This window comes from Vombatus ursinus, unplaced genomic scaffold, assembly GCF_900497805.2.
Source record: "Vombatus ursinus unplaced genomic scaffold, bare-nosed wombat genome assembly UNPS02014863.1, whole genome shotgun sequence".
Classification (NCBI taxonomy): domain Eukaryota; kingdom Metazoa; phylum Chordata; class Mammalia; order Diprotodontia; family Vombatidae; genus Vombatus; species Vombatus ursinus.
Genome location: NW_020954641.1, coordinates 12,641,298 through 12,665,361, shown reverse-complemented (window position 1 = coordinate 12,665,361; position 24,064 = coordinate 12,641,298). Strand labels below are relative to the sequence as shown.

The 24,064-nt window shown below is 39.7% G+C and overlaps 1 protein-coding gene across 8 annotated transcripts in view; it reads left to right on the top strand.

Annotated features, from left to right (window-relative positions):
• Positions 1 to 24,064, top strand: part of TENM2 (teneurin transmembrane protein 2) — a 392,109-nt gene that overhangs the window by 92,012 nt on the left and 276,033 nt on the right. For all 8 annotated transcript variants that reach the window (XM_027841747.1, XM_027841746.1, XM_027841748.1 and 5 more), the window contains exon 3: positions 20,266 to 20,500. In XM_027841747.1, coding sequence (XP_027697548.1) covers positions 20,266 to 20,500 — 235 coding nt within the window. The remainder of the gene's footprint in view (positions 1 to 20,265; positions 20,501 to 24,064) is intronic.

The window sequence follows — 24,064 nt, the reverse complement described above, 5'->3', positions numbered from 1 at the left end:
TGAGATAAAGCAGAATTGAGCTTGTATGCAAAATTCTGTTGGTAGTAAGCCAGGTGACTCATTCCAGCCAGGTCAAAAGTGTGAGGCCAGCAATGGTGGACTTTGGGCTCAATGACCCTGATCGTTTTACTGTAAGAGCAACAGCAACTACAAACAACAACAATAGCTAACGTTCACATAGTGCTTTAGAATTTACAAAGCACTAGAATTGCAGTTTCATGAACTACTACAGCCAAGACACTACTAGAATAATGATACACATCCCTCCTCTTTGTGACTTTGTGGTCAGTGTAAACAGGTGTTACTCAGGTAGTAGTCGCTGTTCCTATCTCACAAAACACCAGTTAATAAATAAACACTTCTACTATGTGCAAGACATTGTTCTAAACTTTGGGGATACAAAAAGAGGCAAAAGACAGTCTCTGCCCTCAAGGCTCTTACAGCATAACAGGGAAAACGACACGCAAAAAAATATATAGAAAGCAAACTATATACAGGTTAAATAGGAAATAATTAACAGAGGGAAGGCACTAGAATTCAGAAAGGGTGAGAAAGGCTTCTGATAAAAGATAGGATTTTAGTAGGGGCTTAAAGGAAACCAGGCATAGGGAACATCCGGAGAAACTGCCCGGAGTGTGGAGGCCACAAAGTGAGGATTTGTAGTCTTTTGTTCCTCACCTTGTTTGTTTCCTGGAGACGTTGGGGAGATTTTCGTCTGTCCCTGATCAGTAGCTCAAATATTTATGGTCACAATCCATGTTGCACTGATGAGAAGGGCCAGTAAGCACTGTGACAGTCTGATCCACCTTAATTGGCAAATAAAAACTACTGTAAGCAATGGAAACAAGGCAGCTCTTAAAGAAACCATTGACCAATTCCAAACAAAATCAAAACCTTCTTTGAACAGAAGTTATACCAACCTACATGTTGGCTGTTTCTTCAGGGATGCCATCAAATATTTATTTCTCATGGGTAATTAGGTGCTCCTGTCAATGTTTTTGTTTTGTTTTAACAGAAAGGGTATCCTTGAAATGTCTTCACCAATATGACATATACATCCCATTACATCAGGTGTCACTTCACATGAAACCAGATGCAGTTCTAGGCCTGACATTCAGCTGACTTTTGTTTATTCAGTATGGAGAAACTTTTGTTCCCTTGCCCTATAAGGCCTCTACCATGAGAGATTTTGGGAAAAGGTCACCCAGATAGTAAATAATTCTGGTTTCTGCTGAGCTTTGAAGTGGAAATGCTCCCAGAACCTTTCTTCTGTCCTTGCCATTTAACTGGTGTGCTCCAGTCAGTCACTCTTGATATTAATGAATGGTGTAGATCAGAGATGTACCCATCATTTGATTCTTGGGAGGCTCAATCTGAAATCAAAACCATATTTTATCTTTGTTTTGATCCTCTCCCTGCATTCAGGGGATAGTATTGTGAACCTCTCAGAGAAAAAGAAATACAGCCCAAGGAAAATCTGGTTAAAGAGCTAGAGAAAGAGGAATCCTGATGGAAGAAAATTCCACTGTGATTTTTTTTTCTGCAAAGTAGTCTGATCTTTGAAAAACACATTTCCTTTCATTGGTAGTGAAATATCCAAATTCTGCACAGTTTATTTCACAATAGGACCTCAGAAAGCAATATGATGAGCTGGAATAAGGGGAGTTTAAATTTTTGATGCAATCCTCTGCTTGGGGAAAGTGATAATGCAGCTCAAATAACAGAGAAAGTATTTTCTGTTACAGAGCAACAATCAACATATCATCTAGGTATATTAATAATTTCACTCCTAAACTTCTCAACAGGGAGAGCATGGGTCTTAATAGCATTGTAAAGATCCTTAGGGCAATTGAAAAACCAAAAATCATTACTTTCTGCTGATAGACTTTCCTTTCCCAGAGGATACTGAAATATCTTGGGTAATGTAGATTTATTGAAATGCTCAGATAGGCACTGCTCAGATCTAACTTTGCAATAAAATCTCCTCTCTGGCAGGGTTACTTTTTAAAGATTTCAAGTGGTCTGTTTTTGAAAGACTTTGTCTCTGAGAAAATAGCTAATGGGGTTGAGATTGATATAAAGTGATAATTTCCAGATGATCTGGGGCATCAAATAATGAATTTTGTGAAACTCCTCTGCTGTCAAATGATGGAGCACTTAAAGGCACCTGTGGCTCACATTTTTTTTTCCCTATCCGTGACTACTTGTCCTAGTTGGGTAGATTGTTTTGGTTTTTTTTGTTTTTCAGCCATTTCAGTGGAATCTTCATAATCCCATTTGGGGTTTTCTTGGTGGAGGTACTGGAGTGGTTTGCCATTTTCTTCTTCAGCTCATTTTACATAAGAGGAAACTGAGGAAAACAGGGTTAAGTGACTTGTCCAGGGTCACACAGCTAGTAAGTGTCTGGGGCCAGATTTGGCCTCATGAAGATGAGTCGTCCTGACTCCAGGCCTGGCATTCTATCCACTGTGGGTAAGTTGTAGGAGACACTAAATCGTCATTGAGATTGTAGCTAGAAGGGAACTCCAGATTCTACTTCTGATTTACAGTTCCTTCCCCACCTCCCTCCCACTCCCAGATTTCCTCCCTATGCCTGACTGGTTTTGAGAATGAGCTGGAATAACTCTCAGCTCCTGTTACGGTCACTCTTACATCACCGTAACAATTTTCAGGCTCCCCCACGGACACTCAAGAGCACAATCAGCTTCTCAAGCTGTGCCCAGCTAACGATCACCCGTCTGAAAAATGTCAACAGGCCCAGAGTCCCCGCCAAAATGTTCCTGTGGAGGAGCTGCTTCAGGTTGCCATGGGAAGATATTACTTTTAAGTAGCATGAAGTGTGCCCCTTTCAGGACCTAACTTCTATCAGCTGGAATGGGGCTCTGCTATACAAGTGGCTTTTTTTGGTTACAGGATAAGCAGGATTCCAAAAGTTGCCTCCTCACCTACTGTGGCTGCCTCTGTGCTAAAGAGCCCTCCAAATCAGTCCCCAGTACACTGCTGAACAAGAGAGAAGGGAGAACTCAATCAAGTAGCTCCAGCTGGGAAGCTTATTCCTCGATGAGCAGGAGTTGAATTCTGCTGTAGTCTCTCTTCTCCAAGACTCTCCAAACCTAATAGGAGATGTGGGTCCTCAGAGGCCCTTCCTCTTTAACAACCCACTTCTTACTACAATACTTGGAGGCATCTACGATTTCATCATTGTGGGTTTTCTTCTCTCCCAGCTCCTCTTCTGAGTCACAGGACTTTTCCACCTTGCTTCCATGCAGGTACTTCCTTGTCCTTCTTTCCAGTTCCCCTTTATATATTGTCCTCCTTCTTTAGAATGTAAGCTCCTTGAAGGCAGGGAGGTGGTTTTTTTGTTTGTTTAAATTTATATTCCCAGCAATTAGCAGTGTCTAACACATAATAATTTTTAAATAAATGGTTCTTCTATCTATCTATATCTATCTCTCTATCTCTCACCAACACAGATTGCCATCAAGTCTTAGCCTTTGTGAATTGCTTTTTCAGAAAGAAAAATCAACTGGTGGCCAACCACTTTGATGAAGCTTTTCCACAGTTAGTAAGGCTAATCCTCACATATCAGATATAGTCTATTGTTGACATGGACCTGAAGCCTTTTAGGGCTGTGCAGTAAAAAGATTGATGACTTTGGAAGCACAAGAGTTCTGAGTTTAAATCCCAGCTCTACCACTTACTATCTGTGTGACCTTGGGCAAGTCACATCAATTTCCTTGATCCTCATTTTCTTCATATGTAAAATGAGGGGGTTAGGTTAAATGGCTTCTGAGGTCCCCTTACGGTCTAAATATTTGATCTTCTGAGACTTTAGGTTGGTGTCACACCATAATGAGGCATTAAAATAAAACTTTTGGAGGTAGAAAGCACAATATCACCTAAATAGAATCAGTTCAGGTGAAAAGGAGAATGTATTCAAACTCCACAGAGTCATTATTCCAGAATTTTGAGTCATTCAGACCACGATCATCTGAAGGATTTATGAGGTATCAGTCATCCTGTGTAACTATAGTAGTGCTGTAAAAAACACATTAAATAGGCATTTCTGTCCTCTGGAAATTTCTCACAACACTGATACATCTAGGCATATCATAGAAGGGCATCCATGCAAATAAAAGGATTTGCGTTACATACAAGCAAAAGGGCAGGGGAATTTTATGGATGTGTGAAAGGGAGCCTAGGAGTTGTTTTGAAGTAAGGTGATTTGATAGGGTATGTGCATGAGGGGAGAGGAAGGACAAGCAGGTCGGGGTCTATTTGCCCTCTAATTAGTTAGAAAATTCTTCCTGGAGGAGGTTGATTTCCTGGAGCTTTATAATATTATGTAGGTGACATCACCCACTAATCCCTGTATTTGGAGTCTGATCAACCCTAGCCTGCAGGTACTGACAGACTTATCTTGCCCCAACTCCCACCCTCATGACTTTTTTCAAAATAACTTACCATGCAAATAGTTTTTAAAAAATCCCTGTAGAAATGAAAGGAAGGTGGAGAACTCCAATATATTATATATAGCTGCACTGAAATGATCACCATTTTCTTCTTTCCCTTTGCTTAGGTCCTAGTGGTCAGTTATAACACCACTTACAAATCATGATATTGTCTGATAGTCCTAGATATTAGAATGCTGTGCTAGAGTTTTGATTCATTGACCTTCCCCGGGATTGTATTTTTCCTTCCCATTGTGGAGACTGAGGCTTCCCTTTCCTTAAGCAGCTAGATGAATGGTAGGGACTGTTTCTTCATGGGTAAGATGGTTTTCAGCCCTTAAGTAGAAAATAACCCTCCCAGACTTTCCATCACAGCCTCAGCCTTTGACAAGTTACATACCTACCTTTAAAAAAAACTTCTTAATTGCTCTGTATTGCTTGGCAGAGAGATCTGAATTCCACTTTCCTAATGAAGACTTCAGTATTTCCCCCCTGTCCTCCCCATTAAATCTACCTCCCCCAATCAGAAATTTTCTTTCCCTCTTGAGACTTCATCTAGCACCTTGCACTCTTTTGATGTACTTAACACCATCCAAATAGTTATCAGAGACAGTTTTGTGAAATTGTAAGCTTCATGAAGGCTGGGGCTGGATTTGATTTGTCTTTGTATCTCTCTCTCTCTCTCTCTCTCAGCATCAAGAACAATGCTTTCTATGCACATAACAGATGCTTAGTAAATGTTATTGAATTGAACTGAATAAAATTCCCTCTCTTCTAATCAGATCATTTTTGACCACAATACACAGTAGAAAGAGTACCAGAAGAATTGCACTGTTCATACTCTTCAAAAGCCCTGGTCTTCCTTTTGTTATTGCAGCTTTTTTGTGTATTAGCTTTCTTTCCAATCTCCATCCTCAAATTAGACTGAGATGTATATAATGACAGGGATCATATCTTTTCTAAAACTTTATCTCTCTCCCAGAACATACTACAGTATGTGGCATGCAGTGGGTGCTTAATAAATGTCATTGAATTCAGTTGGCTGGAAGTCAGAAAAAACTGAGTTTTAGTCTTAATTCTTATACTAACCAATTGTGTAATCTCAACAAAGTAATTTATTATTTTCTGGGCCCTAGTTTCCATTTCTGTAAAATAAGGCACTTTCAGCCATTTCCTCTGTTTGTTGCTGCGCCTTGCTGCAATCTTAGCTAAACCAAAATATTCGAAACAAATTCATTGCATTGGCAATACAGAAAAACTGTGATTGTGGCAGCTTCAAAAACTGGGCTGCTTTAGCATGTTCTGTGTTTGCTTGAGTGTGTATGCCTCTTCCCTGGGTCAAAGTATTTTAGTAAGTTTTAAGTCAGAGGAAGAAGAGGCAAGAGCCAGACTCTTAAGTGGAAAAGGTCAATAGCTCCAGTAAGGGAGAAATCAATGAATCCATTTCTGAGCATACAACTTCCAAGGGGAGGGACCAGGGCCCTGCCTCTCATTCAACCAGGTGAAATATTTTTGTAGCCAGGGGAGTACTGGAATACTCTGAGAACTAGGTTGGGCCATGTTTCTGCATCTGTTAGATCTAATTGTTTCTTGTCTTTTACAGGGCTGGTTTTGTGAGCCAAAGGTACCGCACAAAAGAAGGGTTTAAAAAAATTTGAGGGTCTTTTGGGAAGTCACTTTGACCCAGAAAAGATATTGCTCTGCAATATTACTTTGTTCTGGCCTATTTCTCCTAATTCGAATGGCATCATAAAGCATAAAACTGTGAGGTGGGAGATTACTTCCTATTCCTCACATGGTTTGGTCCTGCTATTTGCTAGAATGTCCAAAATCAGACTCATCATCTTCTTCCTCCCTCCCCCAACACATACAAACATACCTGCTGCTCCTCCTAACTTCCCTATTTCTGTTAATAGTAACCTGCACACACACCTCCACCTCTAGCTTCTCCCACTCAACTAGGCTCTAAACCTTGAAATCACATTTTATTCCTCTTTCTTTCTCTTACCAGTAACCTTGGGCAAACATAATCACTGACATTGTGTAATTCTTTAAGGTTTGTAAAGCACTTTTAATCATTATTTCATTTAATTCTCATAATAACTTCTATGTGATGTCAATGCTATATGTACCATATCCATTTAGTTAAGGGAAAATTGAGGCTGAAAGAGGGTAAGCAACTTGTGCCTGGCCCACAATGAGTACCAGAGGCAGAATTTTCATCCAGGTTTCTTCTAAATCTAAGGATGAGTATTTTTTTTTCCACTGTATCATAGCACTACCCTCTGGACAAGTCACTTAACCCTATGGGGTTCTGTAATCTTATTAGTGAAATGAGGGGGTTAGACTAGGTGATATCTATGTATCTCTCAAGCTCTAAACTTATGATCCCATTATTCTTACTCTGATATCCAAATAATGTTGAATTATGTTACTCCTATCTCTAAAATATGACTTGAATGTTCCATATTCTTTCTATTTCTGTTATCATAATGAGGTTCCATTTGACTAGCCTATAGTCTCTTAACTGGTTTTCTCCAATTTCTTCCCCTTCTAATCCATTCTACATATCCCTGCCAGGTTGACCGTCCTAAAGCAAAGAGCACATCTGGACTCCTTTGCTCAAAATACTTTTGCTAGCTCCCCAAGGGCTACTGAATAAAAAGTCCAAAGTCCTCAGCCTGTCATTTAATACCATTTGTTGTTGTTCAGTCATTTTTTTCAGTCACATCCAACTTTTCATGACCCCAATTGGGATTTTCTTAGCAGAGATACTGGAGTGGTTTGCTATTTCATTCTCCAGTTCATTTTACATAAGAGGAAACTAAAGCAAACAGGGTTAAGTGACTTGCCCAGGGTCACACAGCTAGCAAGTGTCTGAGACCATATTTGAACTCAAAAAGGTAAGTCTTTATGACTCCAGGCCTGGCACTCTATCCACTGCACCACCTAGCTGCCTATAGTAATACCATATTTAATACCATAATATGTCCCCCAAATATATTTACAGCCTAATATATTCCCTAAATTTCAGATCAATAAGTCAAAAACATTTATTAAGCATTTAATGTGTGCCAGGCACTGGACTAACTACCAGGCATACAAATGCAAGTAAACACCAATACAATCCCTTCCCTCAAAGGAGCTTATATTCTAATGGAAGCAGATACCACATAAAAGGGTGCTGAAAAGTGAACACATAGGTAATGGTCCAGAGTAGAGGAGATACTCACATGACGGAATGGTGGCAAAGTCCAGGAAATGTAAGGTGGCTGGTTGAGGCCCTTCCTCAAAGTGGAGGTTCCATCAGTGGGAGAGGGGGCATTAGAGGGTGCTGCAAGAAGGCAGCTGAAGCATAGTGGCAAAGTCCTAGATTATCCTACTTCACTGCTGTTGTTCTCTCTTTTTGGTATAGTTTCCCCTGCCTATCCATCAAAATCCTACTTATGTGTCAGGGTCTGTTTCAAAGACCTCCTCCATGGACCCTTTCCTGTTTCCTCCCTGCAAGATGTGATTTCTCCTTCATCTGAGCCTTCATAGTGCATTTCTTTAACTTCTGTAATGTTAAATATCCTATTCTCCCTTATAACTGTTCTTTCTCCCTTAGATTGTAAGCTTCTTGGGGGCAGAATCTTATTCCCCTACTATGTTGCAAACTCCTTGACAACAAAAACTGTCTTGCCTAGTATAGTACCTTACTAGTAGTACTACTCCCTTGTATATGGGGGGAAAGGCATTTAAATAGTGCCTACTACATACCAGGCACTGTGCTAAGCACTTTACAAATATTGGCTTCTTAAATCCTTACAACAGTCAAGGCAGGTACTTTATTATCCTCATTGTGTAGTTTAGGACACAGTTTGTAAATGTTGGAGGCTAGATTTGAACTCGGGTCTTCCTGTCTCCAGGTCCTGCACTTTATGCCACCTGCCCATCTAGATATTTGCACCTAATAAACACTTGGGTATGATTAATTTCCTTGAATTACCCGTCTTGCTTTTCCCATAGTACCTAGGACAGTGCCTTACATATAATAGGTCCATAACGAACATCTATTGAATTGCTGACTTGAAGTGTACAAAAATATATTTTGGTGGTGTTTGCCTGCCTTTGCTCATGAGAGTGCAAATGCAAAGTTATTTATTCCATCTGCACCTAAGTGAATTTATCTGACCACTTACTGCTATTCTTTTACGCTCCTTTCTTTCCCCTTATTCATTGTAAATGAATTTGAAACTCAAGTCCAGTTATTGCAGCAAGGTTTCAAACTGAGAATAACAAGGTTTATGTACAACTGTTAAGACAACCAATCCATTTTTATATTTACCCTTGCCTTTCTATGAGAGAATAACCATCTTGATTTAAGTCATTGAGTATTTAGTAAGTCCCACTACGTGTACGTTACTGTACTAACCATTGGGGGAGATACAGAGTTCAGATAAAACATAGATCTTGGTCCTCACAGAACTTACAACTTATCATGGAGAAAGATCAAAGGAAAGTGTTTACCCTTTAGGGAGAAACACTATTCTTTCCTAGTTGATTATACCTCTTTTGTCATGAGGCCTCTTTCTATCCAATCACTTCTCGAGAAGCCTTTTCCAAAGCCAAGAACCTTAACCAAGTAGTCAGAAGATTTTAAAACTCTTAGAATGGTCAAATAGACAAATACATGATAACATCAGATGTGTAAAACAAAATATCCTGTAGTTAAAGGGGCACCACGGGCTTTGGAGGAGGGGAGGAAGAGAAAAAGAAGACTTCATGGCAGATGTGATGTATGAGTTGGACTTTAAAGCAAGGGTAGAAATTCAACAACAACAACAACAAAAAGAAAGGAGAAAGTGTTGGAAACAGAAAATGGAAATAGCACCAGCAAAGATACAGAAGTGAGAAAGCCCAAGGGAGATTTGAAAGACAAAGATTTTGACTGGAGAGCAGAGTAGATATTGGGAAGTCGTAGGAGATAGGCCTGGGAAACTCGAGGGGTGCTAGATTATTGGAAGGATAGGTCAGTGACATACTATGGGGTTAAATGCCAGGCAAAGGAGTTTGGACTTTACTTGTTAGATAATAGGGGCCATGTAACAATTTTGAGAAGAGAAAAGATAGGCAGTGATGTATGCATAAAGATGACTATTTTGCCACAGTATGAAAGATGGATTAGAAAGGAGAAGAGTGGAGGTGGTAAGATGTGATAGGAAGTTATTGCAGTGCTGCTAAGTCCAGATTAGTATGATCCCCTGAGTGGTTGTATTATTCAAATTTGTGCTACATATTTCCATTGGGTTGGAACCAATTACCACATTTAATAATAATAATAATAATAATAGCTAATATTAATATAGCACCATGTGTCAGGTGCTATGCTAAGCACTTTATAATTATATCTCATTTGATCCTCATAGCCACCCTGGGAAATCAGTGTTATTATTATCCCCATGTTACAGATAAGGAAACTGAGGTAAACAGAGGTTAAATGATTTGCCTAGGGTGATGCTAGTAAGTGTCTGGAGCCAAATTTGAACTCGAGTCTTCCTGACTTCAGTCCTGGCACTCTCTCGTATACATATGACCACTTTAGGAGATTCATTATTTGCATTCATTGAGACCTAGCTGTATTCCAGCCAGATGGTAAGGATCTCAGTGTTTGGCGTGGATTACAAAGAAGAAAAAATGGTTACAGTAGGCATTATTAAGGTGTCTAAGGATCTATTAACTGACTAAGAAGTAAGGGGGACAAAAAAGCCAAAGAAATAAAACAGTGGTTTCAGATGTGGAAGATGGAGTGGTTGTATCACTAATGAAATTTTAACAACAGAAGAAGGAACAGATATCCTTGAACAGATTGAGTTTGAGGACCTAGTGGAATACCAGTGGAGATGTCCCATAGATAGTTCAAAATGAAGGTCTAAAACTCATAAGAGAGCTTCAAGATAGAAATGGAAATTTAGAAGGTCTAAAACTCATAAGAGAGCTTCAAGATAGAAATGGAAATTTAGTAACTATCACCCAAAGCATTATCACTGATTGAGATTGACAGAAAGGTTGCAGAAAGAAGAAAGATGAGGACTAAGGACAGACTTTTAGGGAATACCCACCTTTGAGGGTAAAAGATGAGGAGTTTCCACAGGATATGGAGAAATAGTACTTAGAAGAGTAGGAGAAATTAGAGAATATGAGATTGCTGCAGACTATCCATGGATTTGGTGGTTAAATCATTAGTGACTTTTGAAGAAGCAGTTTCAACAGTGATGGAGACTAAAGCCAGATTTCAATGGGTTAAGGAGACCTCAAATGAAACAGAAATGGAAACACCAAGGAAAGACATTTTTTTCTGATAAGTTTGATGATGAAGGGAAAGGAAAAGATAGAACAATAACTATCTTTCCCATAGCACCTAGCACAGTGCTTTGCTGGAAGGGTCAAGGAAAATGTTTTGTAAAAATTAGTCAGTCATCAAACATTTATTAAGTGCCTACTGTGTGCTAGACTCTGTGCCAAACTCTGGGCAGACAAGAAAACATATAAGACAGGCTTTGCTCTTGACAAGCTTACAGTGTAATAGGGGAGGCAATATACAAACAACTATGTAAAAACAAGATATATGCAGGATAAATTGGAGATAATCAACAGAGGGAATGCACCAGCATTAAGGGGGATTGAGAAAAGCTTCTTGCAGAAGGTAAGATTTAGATGAGACTATGTTCCAGGCACTGTGTTACTCACTGGGAATATAAAGGCCAATGTGAATGACTCCTTGCCCCCAAGGAGTTTACATTAGAATAAGGGGATAGAGCACTTATAGAGGAATGGGGACCAGGGAAGGCTGATTTGGCTTGAGCAGTTATAGGAGTCATAAGCAGAGTCACAGGACAGTTCATTGTCACCCCCTTTTCCTGGCAATTGTGGCACTGATCTGATGACTGTTTCCAGAGTAAAAGCAAGAGGTGGGAGGGAGAGGGGAGAAGAAAAGAAGCAGACTCTGGGTATATGCCCTCCTGGTGTCCTGGTGGGTGGCTATATATGAAGCAGAGCCTGGAGTCAGCTGGATAGAATGAATTACAATGATGACTAATTCACTCCCTCACCAATCAGTATACGTCAGATGCAGGCAAGATTGGTAAAACCAAGTGAATTCAGTCCTCCAGGGTGGGGAGGCACGGTCACTGAAGGTGCACATCCAGAGGTCATTGTGTCTGGCCAGAATAAAGAGGACTTCAGCAGGGCAGAAAGCCCTTCTGGGGAGGCCCTGATTTCCTGGACAGTTTCTGGATAGCTTATATTGGGCAATAGGGACCAAAACTCTCCACTGAGAATTATTGCTCCCACTGCACCATGCTGTAATCACATCTATTACTCTGGAGCTCCTCTACACTGTGCATCTTCTCCACCCCCACCTTTGCTGCTCTCTAAGAATAATAGCTCACATTTTTATAGCAGTTTATGGTTTACAAAATGATTTTCTCACAACAAATCATATGAGGTAAGTGGTGCAAGTATTATTATTCCCATATTTTATGGATGAGGAAATGAGCTTCAGAAAGGGTAAATTATTATCTCAGGATATCTGAACCAGGGTATCAGAACCTAAGTTTTCTTACTCCTATGCCTTGCTGGACATACGACTTTCTTCCTCTTCCCAGCTCTCCGTCTAACGTCCTTGGTTTACATTGCAGAGTGAAATTTTAAGTGGGTGTCCTGATGCAATTTTTAATATTTGCCAACAACATCCTCAAGAGACAGCTTGTTTTCTTGGGGGTGGTCCTGCAGAAGAAGGCAGAGAGTTTGTGGTTAATTTATTGGATTTGGAAGGATTTTGATTTTTAACAAGGTGCAAAAGTAACTGGATCCATCTCCAAGAGGAGATACCAGGCAGTATATAACAGTACCTGTTGTACCAGGCAGGAAGACATGTCCTGACTATTTTTTTTCTTATGTACATTTTTATCAGAGTTATTAATCAATGGGAAAAATGGTTAGAGAATAAAACAATGCAATTAAGCCTATTAAGCCTTGGCAAAAGTTGGCCCAAACTAGAATCTCTACCCTACTTGCTTGTTTAGGGACAAGTTAACAATAATGGTGATTCATTACTTACCCATTTCCTTAGCCCTAAGAAAAATTCTTCCTTCATAAGCTATTTAAGACTTGAGCATTTGATGTTTTCTCTTCGTGTTTAAACTTCTTCAGCATAATCAGCACAGACGATAATTTCCCAAATAAACAATGCTCCAAATTGGACTTTCCAAGACCACTAGTATTGAGGCTTCAAAGCAGGTATTATTTATTACCCAATGAACAGAGAGTAGTTCAAATATGTTTTTTAAAACGATCTATTAAATATAACAATCATTTTACTAAGAGCTTGCACTCTACAGAACAGTGTTAGAGCTGGAAGAAAGGCAGAGTTTAGATGACATGGCCCCTTCTCTCCTTGAGTTTATAGTCTAGTAGGAGATTAAGACACCTACACAACAATATGTGAAAAATTAATTATTGAGTTCACTATCACAATTTACCATGAAACTGGGCAGTATTGCCCAGTGATAGGAGATTGAACTCCAAGGGTGAAGGGTCAGAAATATGACTTGGAGGCTGAATCTTCTATATACGTCAGTATTATTCAACCCCGCTCTCATTCCCACCATGTACTCTTATGTCCTAACTCCCAGAGGAACAGAAAATCACACAAGGCCTCCAGTGAAATATATGATACACAAATTCCTGAATAGCTGTGTTCCCAGAAATACAGTAGCCCGAGTCACACAAAGTGCAAGGAAGGAAAGTAGAGAAAAATCCCAGAAGTGAACTACTATGAACTTCCTGAAACCTTGCCTGTCATTCATTTCCTCACTCTCACATGTGAAATGAAACCCTCAGAAGAGTTTAGCCAGCATAACCATGGTGTACCAGCATTGAAAGTGGTATAGAAATAGATGAGATTCCAGCTAGATCTAAGTATGAGTTCTTGATGTTCATCTCTAGTGAATGGCTTCAGCTGAGGTCCTTGTGCTCTGTGTGCATTAATCATGCCCATATCTTGTTGCTAACAACTGTCAAGAAGAATTTTATATTGGATCTGAAGGGAAAGCTTGTTAGCAACTGAGAATATCAAGGAAAAGTTACTAGAAGAGATGGCTTTGAAATTAAGGCTTTAGAATATGAGTAGGAATCCGAAAGGTGAAAAAAAAAAGGGTAAGGGAGGGTGGGCGTTCCCGACCTAAAAAGTATCCTGACCAAAGGCATAGAAGGGTAAGTTCATGTTTGTGAGGTAGAACCAGCTGTTGACTAATCAGTCATATTTGCTTCTCTGAATTGCCAGCATACCTATTCAAAACAAAATTTCTTGTACTCACTGTCTCATCTTCTAGCATGTTGAAGCTGCCACGTGTTAAATAATACCAAAGCAGAGAATATCCCATATTCTATAATAAAATGAAAAGTAACCATTCTTCCAGCTCTTGATCCTAAAATGTACAGAAATACAGAAAATATACCTTTCTTGAATACACTTCCATTTTGTAATAGCAGCAACTGGGCCTTCCTAACCTTTAGTGGAGACCTTGAAACAAGCCATTCCTCCTAGCCTCTCTGTACTATATATACACACTACTTAAAATTAAAATGCTGTTTCTCTGCACACTGGTAAATCAGGTACACTAAAATAGGTCAGTGCCGAGCGTTTAATGACAGTTGCCTCTAATAGCATAATTATTGAGGCTCGACACCGTGTAACCATTTGTTACATAGCTGTTCATAGTTAAACTGCATTATTAGGTGATTTCATATTTATGTAAAATAAGAAACATTAATTACAAGTACATTAATTAAATTCAGTAAATTTGTGGAACTTAAAGGGAAAAGATTATCCCTCTTAATCAAGCAGAGCCATTTGCCTTCTAATTTGCTATAGAGTTCAGGCATCAGTTACCTACAAGGCAGGGTGGTCCATATACTTTGGTTTCTTTAGAAACTTGTATCTGTGCAGCACTCTATACTTTTAGAAGCAGCTTTATGAGCATTCTCTCATTTGATTATTCATGACTATATGAGGTGATGACAAGTATCATTATCTCCCCTTTACAGAAAAGACTAGAGAGGTTGTGGCTTGCCCAGGGTCAAACAATGAGGTGTTAACAGAGCCAACACTAGAACTCAGTTTTTCTGACTCCCAGTCCAAGAATTGTTTCCACTGGAGCCATAAATAGGAATTCTGGTACCTGAGGCAAATGCAGCTGAGAAGGAGTGGGGAGGTGGTGGACCAAGTCTAAGGTTTTGCTATCTATGTGCTTGGTTGAGGCAGATTGGAGATAGAAATCACTGAGAGGAGGAAGAACTCAGAGACCAAGGTGTTCGAAGGCACTGGGGTGGAGAAGACTGGGAGTAAGGTCTGACTTATTGGTGGGGAATCACCTGGAGGTCCATAGATGAAAGTCACAGGGTTCTGGACAGAATGGAGACACTGACAATGTTGAATGACGTTGGTTGAAGCAGTATCTGAAAGGGTCAGTGGAAAGCAAAGATCATGCCAACTCCTCCTCCTTCTCTTGTGTCTCAAGGGGTGTGAGAGGATAAAAATAGCAAGCCCTAGGGCAGGTACCAAGAGATATGATGTCTTCAGGGGAAAGATAGGTTTCAGTGAGCACCAGAAGATGGAAAGAATGGGAGACAAAGAAGTCTAGGATGAAGAGGAATTTGTTAACTCTGAGGAGAATTCCAGGTGAGAATGGAAAAAGAGGACAGAGGAGAATAGTAATTACTGTGGTTGAGTTGAATAGGAATGAAAGAGTTGGGAAAAGTATCAGGAGAAAGGATTCAGAAGTGATGGAAGGCAAGTGGACCCCAGGAAAGATGGTCAGATTAAGGGTACAGTTATTGGAAGAGTAGTTAGCTTACCCCAAACCCCTACTTAGCTACCTTGAACTGAGAGAATCAAAGGAAGAACCTTTATTGTATGTGTCAATCATTGAGGATTCAAATACAAAAAATCAAGAGAGTCCTTGCCTTCAAGAAGCTTATGGGAGAAATGAGAGAAAACAACACATATATAGGAAGAGGGTTTAGAAAGGAGTACTTTGGTGTGAAATGCCATGGTTATGGTAAGTAGAATTGGAGAAAATTTGATTAGCATGTTCTTTTCCAGAATGACAGTGTTGATATGATTATTGATCCTAGTGCTAAAAGTAGAAGGGTAGGGAAGGTGTTGAAGCATCTTCATTCAAGCATGGTGATGGCTGGAGAACTGCATTCTGGGTCAGGCTAGATATGGAGAGCTCTCACTAATCAACAGACCAGGTATCCAGGGCAAGAGCCAACGTTCCAGGTTGGAGGCCTAGGGTAGAGCAGGGTAGCTTAGCATGAAGATTACCATAGCCATCTGACAGTGGTTCTTTTGCTACCTCCCTGTGCTCCTCCTCACCACTCTCTGTCTCCCCGTATCCCCAACCCCTGAAGGAGCACAAGTCAGTGGAGGATTTTTGAGGCATAGACAGAAGGCTCAAGACCACAGTAGAGAAGCGATACCCTCCAGATAGCAGCACCTGGGACAAAACCTGGCTGATCAACCCTCTGGCCTTCTCCTTTTTAAGTGGTATTTAGGGTGATTTCTCTTTTTGTTTAACTCCCTCCCATTCTTTTTTCTAAATTTCTCTACCAATTGGTCAGTGATCTATAAAATAAATGTCTCAAAGGAGATCACTAAGTACTAAAGTAACTGTTCTGAACCCTTATGTTCTTTTGTTTCAGTCATGTCCAACTCTTCATGACCCCATATGGGGTTTCTTGATAAGTTACTGGAGTGCTTTGCCATTCCCTTTTCCAGCTCATTTTACAGATAAGGAAACTGAGGCAGAAATGGTTAACTGACTTACTCGGGGTCATGTAGCTAGTGAGTGTCTGAGGCCAGATTTTAATTCAGACAGATGAGTCTTCCTGACTCCAGGCCCACACTGTGCTACCTTGCTGCCCCAAATCCTTATGTAAAGTAATGTAAATCCTTAGGTAACATGATTAATTCTATCCTGAATTTTTATGTTTTTAAGCTAATATTTTTGTAGAGAGAAAAAATCAGTAATAAAAGGGCCAATCTCACAGTCAAAATTCAAGTTATACCCTTGACATGCTGGCTGTGTGATGGTGAGCAAGTGACTTAAACTTCTCAGTGCCCGAGTGAGTTTCCCTGAAGCTATGGATCTGCAAAAGTGGATCATGAGGACTTCTCCAAACTGATGAAATTACTGATCAAAAGCTGTTTTTTCTTTTTAAAAACCAGATTTCCTTAAGATGAGGCCCTCCCCCCCCACACACACACACGCACATTGTTTACAGAGTTTTAATTAACATCATAGTAACTTGTTCTTCATAGGGTCTAAAGAAATCCACCCATCTCCTAAAGAGTACTAGGCAACAAAACTCTTCCATTCTGGAAACCCCATAGGAGTAGAGATAGAAAAGATAGAATAGTAAAGTACCTGTACGTAACTGGAGGCTGGTAGCTAATTCCCTGGACGAGGAACCAGCCTTGGAGTCAGGAAGACCTGAATTCAAGGACTGCCTCTTATAAATACCCATTCTGTGACTCTGGACAAGTAACTTAATTTTTCAATGTCCAGTTTTAGAGCAGGTACATATCCACAATAGTAGATAGGATTTCCTAATTGAGATAATAATAACAATAATAGCTAGCTTTTATTTAGTGCTTCAAAAGATTTGCAAAGTGCTTTACAATTATCTCATTTTATCCTCTCAACAATCCTGGGAGGTAGTATTTTTTTTTAAATTATCCCTACTTCATAGATGAGAAAACTGATGGTGAGGGAGATGATGATGTGATTTGCCCAAGTTTGCACAGCTGGTAAGTGTCTGACGCCACATTTAGACCTGACTCCAGTCTAACGCTCTAGCCGCTGTACCACCTAGTTGCCCCAGTAGAAAGTCCCTACTCCAGTGACATCCCATGTCCATTCTTCACCAAAGAAGTCTTCTTACTTACCAGTTGTCTTTCTCTACTTTTTCTCCTATCCTTTTCCTTCTCCCTCTCATGACTGTCCCTTCCCCTTCCCACCTTCACCTTTCCCTTTGTTGGAGTAGAATGGGTGAGGAGGGGTGTGTACAGAGGAAATGGCATGTTGCTTACAGGAGAATATAATGAGTAGAAATAAGTATTGTTTCATCTCCTCCTACTCTTTTTCTTTTTTCACCTCCCCCATTATCCCCTTGGCCTGCCAAACACCTTGAACACCTTTTTTATTTTATCATTGACAAACACATGATTCATGGAAGGAATCTGACTTCAACTCTGTCTCTACCACATAATACCAAGGGCCATATTCCCATTTCATAGTATGTACACCATCATAGAATGCTCATCACTGTGAGGATGCCCATAAGAAAGCCTTTCAGCAAGAAACAGAGGGACAGTTAAAAATGTGGAGCAGGCAATGAAACATCCACACTGGGCAAAGTAGAAACACAGATCTTAGGATTCTAATATCTATAGAATAAATAAAATCTCCTACATTGTCCCTTTGTATAGTAGGTGAGTGTGTGGTCTGAAGATTAAGGCATAGATAGAAAATTACTGCTTGGAAGAGAAGAAGGAATTCTCAGTCTAGTGACTGACTCAGCTCATTTGCCCTAAGGCAAGTCTCATTACTACTTAACCAGTGGCGATAATGATCCTACCTGGTGGGGGAAGGGGAAAGAGGCATGAGAATGAGCTTATTGTGTCTAAGGGCTTGAACAGCATCTAGGAAGTTGGCTATTATTACATAATTCTATGCCCACCTCCACATTTTTTTCCACTAATATCAGACAGATGAATAGTAACCGGTTAATAGCATTTTTGCTCAGGAGAATATGGCAGCAAAATAAAATATATCGAAGAGTCACATAATGTAGAATGTGAGAGCTGAAGGGGACCTTGGAGAGATACTTAGAGAGAAGTATCTATGTTGACTTACCCAGGTCACCCAGATAGTAAATTGTGGGGCCAAGACTCAAAACCCACAGTGTTGACCTCCAAGTCCCGTGTTCTTTGGACATTATCACATTACCTGACTGCACATCATGTAAAAAGTACCTTGAAGATGCACTTGTAATCTATAAAAATGACCATGGCTATTTTTCTCTTTGCTTTTTGGGAAGGAAAAAAAAATCCAGAAGATAATTGCAGCTTAGAAATGCACACTTGGATAAAGCAATTCTCCCAGGTTTTAATTCCTTTTTGTGTGGTTATTATTATTATTCATTTTCTTTTCCAAAGCCAGTATATCCTTGATACATCTTGTTTTCCTAAGCATGTTTCTGTGGACAAGGAACCATAGAATGTAGATTACACCTTTTGGAGATAGTCTGGCCACATAAGGAGACAAGTAGTTGAAATTTGTGTCAAATTGCTTGTTTAAATGACTTCAGCCATCTCCTTAAAGCCAAGACAGCAGGGGCTGAGGATTTTAAAAGTTGGCAGGGGCAAAATGACAAGGCACAGGCAGACACCTGGTGAGCTGCCAGCTCTGACTTAAAGCTTCAAAAAATAAACTTTCTCAAAGGACACAAATTAAAGTCCTGTTTCAGTGCCCATTAAAACAAAATTATAGGCTTTAAGTTGCATACCCAACTACTTTCACTTCCATTAATTTTAAAATATTGCATCTTACGGACTTGTAGGTTCATTCTTACAGTTGTTAGATTAGGCAGTGTGGAATAGCAAATGAGAAATGGAATCGGAATAACCAGGTTGAAATCACAGTTCTGCTCCTTACTGAGTATGAGGAGCTTGTGTGACCTTGAACTAGTCCCTCATCCTCTTTGAGTTTCTGTTTGTTCATCAGCACTGGGGGGATATAATATTTGTTAATAGATGATATTTCTTGTGCTTGCATTAGGTCTTTCTTTAGGAAGGTGCTTTGTAAACTGTCGTGAGTTATATGAATATGTTTCTCATGCTACAAAGAGACAGTTCCTCTTGGCAGACTTTTATTTTGGGAAATGGGTAATTCATCACTGTATTGCCTCCACAGATGTAGAGATAGGGTTGAGAACTTTTTTCTGACTTTTATTTTTCCTTTGGAAGACAGAAGTAGTGGTAGTCATAAATTGAGTGAGTCAATCAATAGGGATTTATTAAGCACTTACTGTGTACTGAGTAAGCACTGTTCTAATCAATCCAGAGTTTCTCCAGAAGATTGCTTTAATGATGGCTGACTAGAGAATACCAAATTCTTTCTATTAGTTTTGTTTGTTTTGTGTGTTTACTGGACCTGTGATTTTATTGATAAGAGAGCTCCTGTTGAGCATAAGATGCAAGACAGTTGTGGACATTTCTACTGTTGGAAGAATTAAACATCTTATAGAACATCCATGTTGTACTTAATTCACTTAATTCATTCTTCTTTTTCTCTTCTTTACGGACACAAATCCATCAAGCTCCAAATGGTGAATTCTACTCTGCTATCTCCTTTCACTGTCGTATTCCATTACTTTTTCTTGTTGTTTAAAAAGCATTTAGGTAATTCCACTGAGAAGTCCACATCAGCACAGTTTTCCTAATGTAACATCTAATTGTTCTTCACTCAGAGCCTGCAGATTAATGTAGATTAAAGCATATCATTTATTCTTAATTTATTTGCTATGTTTTTTGTAATCTCAGCCCTATTTTACTGTACTCAGTCATTATCAAAATAGAGATTTAAAGTCAGTTATCTCATTTTGCCAGAAAAATAATGAGGCGTGGAAGAGTTACTACAAGAGTTTCTGAGACTATTCCACCATTACTGAAGTTTTTTTTTTTTATCTCCTCCTCTTTCCACAGGCCCACCAAACCACCACAGCCAGTCAACTCTGAGGCCACCTCTTCCACCTCCCCACAACCACACCCTGTCCCATCACCATTCTTCTGCCAACTCCCTCAATAGGAACTCACTGACCAATCGACGGAGCCAGATTCATGCCCCAGCTCCTGCTCCAAATGACTTGGCCACCACTCCCGAATCTGTCCAGCTTCAGGACAGCTGGGTGCTCAATAGCAACGTGCCACTGGAAACCAGGTATGTGACCATTATACACTTCTAGCTAATACAACTGTCCCATGTGTTCATCACACCTGGCCCCCTCATGCTCACATACATATGCAAAGAACTAAGGAGGATAAGGAGGTTTTGTCAATGTGTAATCTTTGAATAAAGATGTGCTACCAAGCTTGTCTCCTGACGCTAACTTTTCCCCTTACTAATTTGACCCTGGATGATGGGTGGATAGACATTTCTTTGTTCACATGTGTCTCCTTTTAATGCTTGTTTACTCTTCTAGACAGCTCTTGTGTACCCAACTAATAGAATTAGCATAACATATTTTTACTCAAAGGCTCATGGGAAACTTGCTTATAAGGGTATATTGACTGAAAGCTACTGATAAATTATGCATTTGGCCTTTTGTGAAGTAATAAATGAAGACTCATTTGAAATTAAGTGTTTGGGGAGACCTTGAGAAACAATCCCTGATTTGAGATTGACAGAAGAATAATTTTAATTTATATTTCATCCAACATGCAGTTTCACTTTAATCCCTCCTGTACACACTAACAGCTTGATGCCTATGGGGCAAACAATAATGTATAAAAACAAACAGGCAGAAAAGGTGCAGCACTTAGGTGAGAGGGAAGAGTTTCCAAAATATGCTTTATGGGTTGTTTGGACACTTTTATTGCTTGTTCACTTTCAGCCTCCACTTCAAGTGAGTATGCTGAATGGTCTGAGATTAGGTCCATCGGTGATGGCATAGAAGTTGAACCATCTTAGTTCCTCCTCCCCAGATCCTTTTAGGCTTTAGAAAGTTTTGCTGGCCCTCCTCCCAGTGTTTATTTGTTCTGAGGGACCAGGAGGCAAGACATGTACAGAGTCCTCATAAAACCTGTGGACAATTTAAAACTTTAAAACTTTGCTTGAAAATTTCAATAATGTACTGTGTGGGTATCATATAAATGGGTTATATGCTTTCTGTTCTCATCACTTACATGAGCTTTAATTCTGCTAGCTGTTTGACATGCCTTTCCTTCTCAGGTATGTTATTTGTCTCAGAATCTGAAGTAAAAAGCCAATTCAGTTCAGTAAGCATTTATTAAGTACCTTTCTGTGAAGTATTGTGTACAATATGTATAATATTTAGTGTAGTTTGTGCAAAGTAGATGTCCTAGACATTAAAAGATTTATTTTTAACTGTCAGAAACAGAACTTTTCTATAATACTTGCAATCTGAGTTGTCAAAGTACAAAAAACTTTCTAAAAGAACGAAAGTACAAAAGAACTTTCTTAAAGTTGTGTGTGTATATATACCTATTATTTTGCATTGTCTTCTCCCCCTACACGTTGAAAAGTAACCCACTTTTCTAGTAATCTACTCTTTAACTATTAAGCTGGAAACTAGAATACTTTTCCTATTGTAGTTTGGTCCACAGGCTCATTTGTGAAATCTTTGGGGTTTTGTGGTTGATAATGGTTTTAGATCCTGATTTTAAGGTATTTCCTTTTCACTACATATTCTTATGGGTTGGCATAGGTGGCTAGCCAAAGGATGTTGTGTTTTTAAGGATGAGGCTTGGGATGAGAGTCTGTTATTTAGAGAGTAATTACCAGAGATGTTACTGAAGATGGGAAAAACTATGTAGGTGAATGGAATGCATGAACTTGGAGACCTTATAATGCAGAAGTTGTTGGATATAGAATTATAGGCATAGGAATATAGAACTGGAAGGGACCTCAGAAACTGTGTCCATCCCTCACATTTTACAGATGAATAAATTGAAGACCAGCGAGTTTATGTGATTTGCCTAAAGTTGCATAGACAGTAGTGGACAGCGGCAGGATTTGAACCCAGGTCCTATGATTTCCAAACCTCTATTCTTTCTACTGTACCCCATTTCAACCATTTCACTCTGATTCAGTTGGTTCATGAACTAAGAATGCTGGTGAAATACATGTTCAATGAATAATCCTCAACTCCCCCCTCCCACCTTTATTGTCCTGAATGTTACAGACACAGCACAGACCCTTAGATAAACTAGTATTCATAGTATCCCTTCCCTTAGGGCAGATACCCCACACTATGGCAGCATTTTTTCTGTCTTTTGTATAAGCTGATCCTGAAAAATGAGCAGTAGGATCTTCCTCTTTTTTTTTCTATTTTTTTTTGTCTGTAACCTTCCTAGTAAGTGGGCAGAGAGAAACAGACAGGCAGAGACAGAGAAAGATGGTATAATGACCAGAGCTGATCATTGTATTAGGTGATTGTTCATTATTAATGGACTTGTCACTATTACTTGTCATGCCAAATAAGACCATCCTGAGACTAGATAGATGATCTTGGAGACTGATGATTGTAACCATTTCACTACTGGTTTTGAAAGTTCAACAGAAATTTATAAGAATTCTTACCACCAAAAATTAGCATGGGTATTTCAGCATGATAGAAGATCTGAGATCCAGCTGGGATGATGAACAAACTATATACTGTTTCTGGAAACTCTAAGTCAAGTCTAACATGTTTTCATTTAGGCTAATGGAAGATTTCTTTTCCCCTCCATTTACCTTATGAGGATTCCATCACTATAGGGTCTTTTCTCAGTCTTGATCTTTCTTGACCTTTTTGAAGCATTGATATGGTTGTCCACCTCTACTCCTGCATAGTTTTTCCTTTCTTGTTTGACCTGATACTATTCCTTCCTAGTTCTGCTCTTACCTGCTTCTTAAGTTTGGGTATACTCCCAAGGCTCTGTCCTGCACCCTCCTACCGTTTCTTTATGTATTCAATCACTCGGTTACCTTAGCAGTTCCCATGGGTTCAATTGATGACTTCCAGATCTCTTTATTCAACCACTGTCTCTTCTGAGATCTAATGCCTTATCACCAGCTACCCACTAGATATTTTGAACTGGTTGATGCCCTAGGTATCTCAAATTCAATATGTCTAAAACAGAGCTCAATATCTTTCCCCAAAAATTCATTCCTCTTTCTACCTTACTTGTTTCTGTCAAGAGTACCACCATCATTCTAGCAACCAATGTGCACAACCTGATGTCATCCTTTGATTCCTAATTGTCACTCACCCATGATAGCCAAGCAATTGCCAACATCTTGTCACTTCCATCCCCTCAATAGCTCTCAGATCAACCCCTCCTCCACTGACATAACTCTAGTAGCACTCTAGTTCAAGCCCCTTATCACTTCTCTCTTTGACTCCTGGATATGTCTCCTACTAGTCTGCTTTCCTCAGATCACTCCCCACTCCAGTCCACCCTCCACACAACTGCCAAAGTCATTTTTCTAAATTACAGATCTGACCACATCAGCATTTATTCAGTAAACTCCCATGGCCTCTAATTACCTCTAGGATCAAATCTAAACTCCCTTGTTGGGTACTTTAAGCTCTTTAACACCTGGCCCCCTCCTACCTCTTTTCCAGCTTTCTTGCACGGTTCTTCCATTTACAAGCTCTCTGGCCCTGCTGTACTGCCTTCCTTCATGTTTCTCAGACATGGCATACCACCTCTAGTCTGTGTGCCTTCTCATTGGCTATCACCCATGCCTTACATGCTCTTTTACCTCACTTTCACCTCT